The 10,162-nt window shown below is 52.8% G+C and overlaps 1 protein-coding gene across 3 annotated transcripts in view; it reads right to left on the reverse strand.

The window, feature by feature from the left end:
- Positions 1-211: 211 nt before the first annotated feature.
- GPR157 (G protein-coupled receptor 157) overlaps positions 212-10,162 on the reverse strand; it is a 25,167-nt gene continuing 15,216 nt past the window's right edge. Inside the window, exons 3-5 of one of the 3 annotated variants that reach the window (XM_034671174.1) lie at positions 9,017-9,211; positions 8,313-8,572; positions 212-297 (exon numbers count right to left, since the gene is read on the reverse strand). In XM_034671174.1, the coding sequence (XP_034527065.1) occupies positions 8,360-8,572; positions 9,017-9,211 (408 nt within the window). In that variant the 3' untranslated portion in view covers positions 212-297; positions 8,313-8,359. Of the gene's footprint in view, positions 298-3,260; positions 3,497-5,723; positions 8,573-9,016; positions 9,212-10,162 lie in introns of those variants that run through there. The other 2 variants (XM_034671173.1, XM_002918685.4) reach the window with 2 other exon arrangements.

A 10,162-nucleotide genomic window follows, 5' to 3' on the forward strand; every position in this document is an offset into this window, starting at 1 on the left:
CGCGGACGCCAAAGGAAAAGAAATTCTGCAATACAGTCATCTGCCCCCCTCCGCCCCCCCACCGAGAAGTGCTCCCTCATTTAGCCCCGAACATAGTAATGAGGTGGTGAACAAAGGCAAAATAAAACGTGTCCACTTTCCTCATGACTGGATTGGATGACGCACTCGGGGACGCCCATATGCCCACACAAATCTTCTCCCACTTGCCTGTGACTGGATATTGTCGAGGGTAGACCTCGAAGAGGGCTTCTTGATGGCTTTATCCCTTAGCCGTACTTGTTGTCCTAGGAGCCACCTCTATGGATGTAAAATTACAAACAGAGACTTTAGCCATGTATATAGCCGCCACCTTTAACCAGACCCACCTCGTAGTCACCCACAAATTCAAAAGATGGCCTTCCAAAACCGAATGGCCCTTGATATCCTGACTGCAGTTCAAGGAGGCCCAGAATTAGGTGGCTGGCTCCTGATGGGACCCAATGGTAACAGAGGCTTTAGCCATGCTTCTAATAGCCACCTTTAACCAGACCCACCTCTAACTTGTGGCCGTGGCTTCCCCCAGGCTGGAGAGGCCACTGTACTCTGGGTTTGCCTGGATGCATGGACGCAGTATTAAAACCATTACCAATCCAGCCAACCTTCCAAATTTAAAACAATGGTGGACACGTTCGGTGTTTCATTGGTGTGACCAGTATCCATCTTTATTCCCTCTTTAGGGCTGGAGGATGCTGTCTGGCACATGGAAACTCTTAATAAGTACACAGCCCAAGCCCTAAGTGACACTCAAAATAGCCTTTCCCTATTAAAAACTGAAGTAACACCAATGCATAAAGCAGTTTTACAAAACAGAATGGCATTAGATGTTTTCACTGCAGCACAAAGTGTGACATGTCTTATCACAAAACAGTATGCTGTGTATGCGTTCCAGATTACCACAAACATAGTCCCGGGTTTCCGACTGACGTGGATGTTCACACTGGTGCTTTAAATGATCCCTCTCTTTCCTTTAATGGTTGGTTAGACGTCTGAACTGGAAGATGATTTTTGTCAACTATCAAAGGACACTTATGTGGGCTCCTTTTGCTTTTTGTTATTCTAATCAGGTTTTGCTGTTTTCTCTCCTGTCTCTCCAGCCAGTGCCCAGACTCCTTCACTGCCAGAACTTCGAGCTGACAGATGATCCTTTCTATTGGGGAAAATCCATACCTGTGGTGTCCCTTGGATTCACCTGCCTCTGCCTTTCGTAACTCCTCTGTGTAGCAGCCCCAACTGACCAACGTAGACCCATAGCGAGGGCATCTCTATGGCCCTCTTCAGTAGGAAGAAGTTACAGAAGATAAGACTTTCCTCTCTCAGCAACCTTAAAGACTTAAGGGTCAAAATTACTCAGGGGGTGGGGTGCCTGGGTGGCTCAGTCGTTAAGCATCTGCCTTCGGCTCAGGGCGTGATCCCGGAGTTCTGGCATCGAGCCCCGTATCAGGCTCCTCCACTGGGATCCTGCTTCCTCCTCTCCCACTCCCCCTGCCTGTGTTCCCTCTCTCACTAGCTGTCTCTCTGTGTCAAATAAATAAATAAATAAAATCTTTAAAAAACAAATTACTCAGGGGGGAAAGATGTGTCGAACAGAGGCAAAAGAAATGTAGATCAAATTCAATCTTCTTACGACTTAGACTTGCAGCCCATTGACAAGCACCTGGGACAGGCAGTGACCTTCCTCAAGGAGCTCAGCCAAGTCCATGGTTCACTACAGACAAAAGGCAACTTTATCTTAACATTAATCCGACCTCCAGGATCCTACAAGTCTCCTTTAACATATGAAAATCCTTCTGGAAACTTCCTTTGTCTTTACTTCTCCCTCCAAGCCAAAGTCTATAATTAGCCTTGCCTCACAACTCTGGGGCAGCTCTTTCTGCCCCTGGGGTCCTGTTCCAGTGCCTTAATAAAACCACCCTTTCTGCCCCGAAAACATCTCAAGAATTCATTCTTGGCCATTGCCTCAGGGATCCCATTTGAAACCACATCAGTAAGACCTCAGGAAACTCTAGCTACGGTGGCTAGTAAGAATGTCCTGACCTCCTAACAGTAGGCGCCCTTGCTTCCTGGAGCCTGGATTCTGGAGTCCGCTTCAGTAAGTGATTCGGAGGTTTTTTGTTTGTTGGTTTGTTTCGACCCACATGCTTCATTCAGAAAGCAGTTCACCTCTTCCCCCAATTTCCTCACCTGCCAGGTGCATGCTGGGCTGGCCCAGATAGAGGCTTGCTGTGTGCCAGGAACCGGGCAGGCTCTGGGGGAACAGGCTGGAAGAGTTGTCTCTGCAGACACTGTGGCATCCCAGAGGTCTACTTAGAAGGCCGTGGACCAGAGGGAGGTGCCCTTCAGGGTGTCAGCTGGTTACGGGCAGAAGTGAAAGGCCAGGCAAGAACGGGGAAAAAAGGGCTTTCCAGGGAGAGCCAACAGCATGGGACAGCTCTGTGATAATCGTAATTTAATAAGGAATAGATATCTGGTCTTAGTTCAAGTCCAGGCATACAGATCCTGAAGTCCTTGGAACTTCCTAAGTGTTGAGAGTGCTAAAGGGATCTTTACGTCCATGTGGTGACTTTTGGAAAAGCCCCTAGGTAACCGAGAGATGGGCAATCATGTGCCTGTAATGAAGCCTCCGCAAAAACACAGAGGACGGGATCTGAAGGGCTTCCGAGTTGGTGAACACGCAGAGGTTCGGGGAGAGCGGTACCCTTCCCGCACGCCTTGCCCCACGCACCTCTTCCGTCTGGCTGTTCCTGAGTTACAGCCTTTATAATCCACCAGTAATCAAGTAAGTAAAATGTTTCTCTGAGTTCTGTGAACCACTCTAGCAAATTCATCAAACCCAAGGATGGGGTCGTTGGAACCTCTCATCATGGCCGGTTGGTCAGAAGCACAGGTGACTTGAGATTGGCATCTGAGAGGGATGGGGGGGCAGTCCTGAGGGATGGAGCCCTTCACCGGCAGGACCTGATGCTGTCTCTGGGGAGATGGTGTCAGAATTGAGTTGAATTGTCAGACTCCCCGCTGGTGTCAGGGACTTGCTTGCTGGCCTTGAGAAGAAACCCGCACATCGCAAGCAGGGACCAGCCTGCTGTTTGCAGGGTGAGGAGGGGGGTGGGAGACAGGGACAGGTCGCAGAGCACGCTGGAGGTTTGGACTGTTCCCTGCAGCCCCTGCGGTTCAGTCTGGAATCGCCCGGCCGGACTGTGCTTTGCGGGGTACGCAGNGGAATCGCCCGGCCGGACTGTGCTTTGTGGGGTACGCAGGACCTCCCTGAGCAGGACGAGGGGGTGGGCGGGAACGTCAGGGAAGAGGTGACAAACGATGACAGAGGGGAAACAGGACAGACAGGGAGAGGCACATGGCACCTCATGGGGAGTACAGGGTCCCGGGAAGTTTCCTCAGTGTGGGCGGGAGACAGGCGTCTTCCATTCTCTCACAGGTAAGCGTGGCGCATCCAGTTCAGAGACTTGGAGGAAAATGCAAAGGAGAGAGTAGCTAAAAAACCCAAAACCCACAAAACACCCCATCACAGTGGTCTCCTCAAAGAGGCAGGACAAGGCGCTGCTCTTTCAGGCTTGTTGCGTCTTAATAGTAAGATTAATATAAAAAGGATACAAGCCATTTCTAGGGGCTAGTCAATGTATTTCCAATTAGTTAATCTTATTAGGACTGGTTTTTAGAATGATTTGTTCACAGCGCAAGTGAGGGGAAAGTACCAAGGTTTCCCGTCTACCCCGCCCTCCACGCACGCATGGCCTTCGTTACCAACACTCTCCACCGGAGTGCTGTCTGCGACCTTGGGTGAACCTGCTTTGGAACACCATCACCCAGAGTCTGTAGGAGCACATCAGGGTCCCCTCTTGGTGTTGGACATTGTGTGAGTTTGGATAAATGTATATTTTTTAAATAAAGATTTTTATTTGTTTGAGAGAGAGAGAGGGAGAGCACAACCGGGGGGTGGGGGTGTAGGGGCAGAGAGAGAAGCAGACTCCCCACTGAGCCGGGAGCCCGACGCAAGGCTTGATCACAGGACCCTGGGATCATGACCTGAGCCGAAGGCAGACACTTCAAGTGACTGAGCCACCCAGGCGCCCCTGGACAAAGGTGTATTAACAAGTATCCATCATTGCAGTGTCATACGGAGTGGTTTCAGTGCCCTAAAACTCCCCTGTGTTCTGCCTATTCATCCCTCCCTCTCCCCTAGCCCCTGATCTTTTCACCGTCTCCATGGTTTTGCCTTTTCCAGAATGTCCAATAGTTGGATCATATAGTATACAGAGCCTTTTCAGATTGGCTTTTCACAGAAATGCACATCATCCATGTCTTTCCATGGCTTGTTAGTTCTGAATAATCCACTGTCTGCAGGGACCACACTTTATCAGCTTACCTACGGAAGGATATCTTGGGTGCTTCCAAGTTGTGGCCATTACGAATACAGCCACTATCAACATCCGTGGGAAGGTCTTTGTGCAGACGTAAGTGTTCAACTTAAGGTAAATGTCGAGTGTCGTTGTTGGACCGGATGGTAGGAGAATGTTCCGTTTTATAACTGCCTTCCAAACCAGCATTACCACGATGCAGTCCACCAGCGACAAGTGAGAGCTCCTGGGGCTGCACACCCTCCCGACATCTGCGGGTGTCAGGACTTGGGTAGGTGTGCGGCGGGATCTCGCTGTTGCACTTTGGATCACCCTGATGACACGTGGCGCGGAGCGTCTTTTCACCTGCTCCTCTGCCACAGGTCCATCTCCTTTGGCGAGGTGTCTGTCCAAGTCTTTGGCCCGTTTCTTACTTGTTTTATTGTTGAGTGTGAAGAGTTCCTTGCAGATTTTGGATAACGGTTCCTTATCAGATGTGTCTTCTTTTTTCCAGTGTTATTGAGAAATAAATACATCCTAATATGCTGAAGGCACACAGCATGGCGGTTTGGTTTACGGCGCTGTGAAACGATCACAAGAGGTTTGGTGAACACCCGTCATCTCATGGAGATACACTGCTGTGTCTTCTGAAAATACTTGGCCAGTCTGTGGCGTATCTTCTCATTCTCTTCACAGTTAATGTATCTTTAACTTCACACAACCCAGAAAGGAGAACAAAGAAACAAGTAGCACTTTGAGGAAGAAAGTTCCAGAAGATGCAGCAGTTAAAGAAAGCCCATTCCCTGAAGGCAGGGCCGCCTGGGCTGTAGGAGGCAGCCAGCTCCAGTGGCCATTTTTGGATGGCTGTTCCCTTCAGAGAAGAGCCCTAGTGTCCCAGCAGTCCCAGCAACGGGGCAGCCTGTAGCTGCCATCGCTGTGGGTCATGGTGTGGGGTGATAGAATGCAGGAAAGGTGACAGGGTCAGGGGCTTGGTGCTGGAGTGTCTGGTTAATGGCAGCTCAGCTTCAAGCCGTGGGTCCTTGGAACCTGGACCTGCTGATCCTCATATGGGACAAGGCCCAGGAATCTGCATTCTCAAGTCCCCATTCCACTGCCCCTCATATACTTGAGACCCTATCAGGTAAACTCAGGAGAAGCTGGCCGTGCCAGTGGGGTGCCCCCTCCCTGATGATATTTGCCTACAGAGAAGGGCCCAGATGTTTCCAGGTCCCAACCGTATAGAAGGCTCTGGAGCCGTCCCACAGCACAGGCCAGTCTGTGCCCACCCCCCCAGCCCCATCACGGGCAATCAGTTGACCAAACACGCGAAAGAAAAATAATTATTTTATTTAATTTAAAATAGCAAGACTTTGGCTTCGACCCAAGATGGTCAGGGTTTCGATACAGTTTTGCACGCGCCCAAAAGACTTCAGACTGTGGCTATGCCACAGCAGGGATTTTGTAAAAACGTTTCATGTACAATGTTTCTTCTTGTCGTGTTCATAAGAAGAACTCTGTGTGCACCCTTAACCCCAGGCCAAATAATACTCTTTATTAAAAGACAAAACAAACAAACAAAAAGAACTCAGAAGCAGAGAGAGAGAGAGAGAGAGAGAGAGAGGCAGAAAGTGCCAGGTAAGCCTGACTCCAAGACCAAGGTTCAGAAAGTGCCTGAGAGGAGAGGGGTCTGGGCTGAGGACACCGGGATGAGGCTTAGCACCTGTCCTGGCTGAGTCACACGTGTCTGTTACAGAGGACGCAGCTGGAGAAAGGCTGATGGAAGGGAAAGAAACTCGCTGGGGGGCCCAGCCAAGTGCAAGAGGGACGCAGCTTCTCTGGCTCTGATCAGAAGCAGGAGCCCCTCCTGGGCTCCTAAGATGCGACTTCGTCCCCACCATCCTAAGATGCGACTTCCTCCCCACCACCTTCCAGGTCTGAACCCCACAGAGATTCAGCCACCGCCACACCAGCCTCAGGCCTAGACCCTGGGACACACCCCTCCCCTGCCCACACGGTCTCGGCCAATCACAGTAACACATCTGCCCTCTGCAGAGAGGGGGCGGGCAGCAGAGGAAGCAGAAACAGAAATATCCACGGGTAACTTTTGGGTGGTTTTTATCAAAGCAGACAGCATAGCAGAGGCATCAAACCAGTGGAATGAGAACTTGAGGGGAGCCCCAGGCGCCCAGAGGGTCTCCTGAGCCCCTACTCCCTCTGCCGGCCCTTCCTGACGGCGGCCTGCCTGGGGACGCCCCGGGCTCGCCAGTCCTGTGGAAGCCACACCGACGGGCAGGCAGCCAGCACTGCAGTCTGAGCCCAGGACTCTGGGGCCCCCTTCCGAGCAGGCTTTAGCCTCACCTCAATCCTCTGTGGCCCACAGGCTAACTCAGCTCTGAACCATTGTCTTTCTTGCAGCAAGCAACTTCCTGAAAGTCTGCTCCCTTCTAGAAGCTAATATGAAGGTCTTTACCAACTATGTGCCCACGATCTGCTGTACCATCTCTAGGGGATCCCTGGATTCCCCTTATACTGGCCATTTCTGTAAGGAGATTGCCCTACGGACAAGTAGCTTTCCGTAGGGCAGCCCAGAGCTTACAGTGAGTCCTAAGGGGACGATCACCACTTGCTGATTTTCATAAAGAAAACTTAAAAGAAAAAAGAAACCGAAAATGAGCATTTTAGATCGAGTTCTGTCGATGGCTCTCTCTTTCAGATTCTCTTCCTGGGACAGATTTTGCTTTTGAGAATAAAATGGGAATCAACAGTATGGTGAGGCTTTGGTTTTCATCCAGAACCGTCTTACAGGCTCAGAAGATCATTTCAGTTTTGCAGAGTTCTGCCCGAACCCGAGGGAGGGACGCCGATGGGCTCAGTTGTACTCTTCCTCCCCAAGCCACCTGCCACCTTAGCCTGCGGCTTCTGCGACTGAACAGAGAAACTGTTTTCTGAACCAACAGGAAAATGTTGGTGGAAGAACCAGGACCATAGAGATACAGATGCTTATTTTCAATCCTTTTCCTTTACATGTAAATAATCACCCCATGATGCATGTGTCACTTCCCCAACCAACTCCCTAGAGCCTCAGCTTCAGGGAGGAATCTGTATTTGGATCATTTACCAACTCTCTGGGCACCTTTCCTATAAAACACTGAGCCGGGAAGTGAATCAGCCGGGTCCCCCACCAGCTCTCCCTGGTCCAGTCTTCAGGAGAACAGATTGGAGAGGCGGCGTGGGCATGTACTGGGATTCCCTGCAACGCCTCTGCTTGTCCCCACTCCGGCTTTTGCGCGGGCGGAGGCAGGAAGGAGTCTGGGTTCTGGCTGGGCTTGCAATTCAAGCACAGTCTGCATTGAGGGTCGGCAACCCGTAGAGAGAATCTGGGAGGTCCCGAGGAGACCAGCTGCCCGGAAACCTCACGGGAACCTTCAGCCTGGTTAAAGGGAATCGGCTCTTTTGCTGACCAGCAAAGCTATCCAAGAAAAGCTCAGCTCTCCAGGAAATCTCAATGCCCTGACAAACCAAAAAATCAGCTTCATGACATCTAAGTGGGGGACACATCTCTGGTAACCCCTGACATCTTATTTAGGACGGCTGCACGGTATACATATCCCTTTGTGCTTTTCCCACAGGTGTGGGACCGCGAATTGTAAACAGTGCTGTGTGGTCACGAGGCCGACGACCCGTGGACCAGAAGGCAACCTGACAGTGATCACGTACGGATCTCACTGCTGACCCTCACGCAGCCAAGTGCCCCCGAGGGCAGCAGGGCACAGGTGTGAGTGGGGGTGTGCCACCTGAGGGTCTACAGGTAGAAGCAGCTGAGTTTGTGGCTGCTCCCCCGCTCCCCCGGGGTCAAGCGCTTCAAAAGCGGAGGGCTTAAAGTGCCAGCGACGCCCACCCCCACTCCCTGCAGCAGAAACTCACTGTCCCCAGGTAGGCAGCGCCTGTGCACAGAACTAGGAAGGGAAAGCTCAGGTGCTTGGACGTTCATCTGGGGCGCGTCTGGATCCCTGAGATTCTCCTGTCTTGGAGGGTGCAGGAGGCCTGGGAGGGCCAGCCGGGCTCTCAGCAGACGGCTGGGAGCAGCAGCAGCAGCAGACGGAGAAGAGCCGAGTTCGGACAGCCTGGGTGCAGAGGGCGAACATGATGCAATTAGCACCGCCCTGAAATGTGTTCCCAATGCCCTGTTAGGGAGAAAAGGAGAGGCGTGAGTGCCAGGGCCGGAGGGGGTCTTACACCACACACACACACACACACACACACACACACACACACACACACACAGAGGGAGACTGGGAAGTGCGTGGACTGCAGAACCCTGTCCTCCCCCACTGAGGCTGGTCTGCAGCCCCGTCTGCAGGCCTTCTGGGCTGGGAAGGACAGGCTCAGATAGCTCTCCTGGGGCCACTCCCAGGCCACCGGAGAGCCCCTTAATGTCCCTGGGCCGCTCTACAGCCTCGCTGCCCTTCCCCCTTCTGTCACCAAGGCTCCCCGGCTCAGGCAGGGAACTGGGATCCCTGCGTTCCCTGCCAGCCCCGGGGTGGTGGGGGCGCTGGGATGCACATACTCTTCCGGGGGGTGGGGGGAAGGCATCTGACCAGGAGGGCAGGGAGGGCAGGCCTACTTACGTGCAGAACGACCAGCACTGGCGACCGCACGGCCGGGGAGCCACAGAGGGTCAGGACGAATCGCACGGTGCTCCAGACCCGGAGGCAGATGAAGATGAGGGGGATGAGGATAAGCTTCTTGTCGGCCACGGAGGTGTGGCGCTGAAGCCGGTGTGCCTCGGAGAGGATGGGCCGGTACTCCAAGAGTGCCTCGTGCTGTGCAGGGGGCACGGAGAACAGGTGTGAGCAAGGCGGGCTGCCCTGCCATCCTCAGCCCGCTGCGAGCCGCACCTCTCCACGCGGGTGTCCACCACACGGCTGTCAGGAAGGTCACGCAGGATCCTGACCCCCACGCCTAGCACGCACTTCCCCACCTCAGCTAAGGAACAGGCATCCTTCCAGGTGCCCGGGCCAGAAACCCTCCCATGTCCCCTCCATGGGTAAGTCCTGCAGGCTCCACCCCCAAAAGAGATCCAGAATCTGGATGCTCCGCCCACTGCCACTGCCAGCAGCCTGGTCCAAGCGCCATCACCGCTCCTCTGGGCAGCTGCAACTCTGTCTTACCTGTCTCCCTCCCTCGCCCTCACTACCCAAACTCCTCCCCACTGCAGACTTATTCTTGGCCGGCAAGCAGCATGGTTCCTTGAAAACCTGTCAGGTTCAGCCAGGGTTCCACTCACGGGTGTCCGACGCCAGTGTAGCTCTGACCTCATGCTTACTGCTGTCGCCAGATTTACTCCAGCCACACAGGCCTCCTTAACTCCCCAAACATATTCCCCAGGCACACCCTACCTCAGGGCCTTTGCACAAGCTGTTCCCTCTGTCTGGAGGGTTGTTTCCCATCTGTCCCGGAGGCTCACTCTCTCACTCTCTTCGTGACTTTGCTCAGTGTCGCCCCCTGGAGGAGGCCTATCCTGACAACCCCTTTACAAGTGCACGGGCATTGCCCAGGTAGTCCTATCCCCAGATTCAGCTTGCTACTTTTGCCTGTTTTTTTTGTTTTGTTTTGTTTTTTTGTTTTTTGTAGCTCTTACCATCTTCCCTCCTAGATGTCATTCATCCTTATTTATCAGGCCTGTTACTCGTTATCGTTATCGTCCTGCCCTCCCTCTCCAGAATGCAAGCTCCCCCAGGGCAAAGACCTGTGAAGGAGGGGCTCCATCCAAA

The sequence above is a fragment of the Ailuropoda melanoleuca genome, chromosome 11, assembly GCF_002007445.2.
Source record: "Ailuropoda melanoleuca isolate Jingjing chromosome 11, ASM200744v2, whole genome shotgun sequence".
NCBI classification, from domain to species: Eukaryota; Metazoa; Chordata; class Mammalia; order Carnivora; family Ursidae; genus Ailuropoda; species Ailuropoda melanoleuca.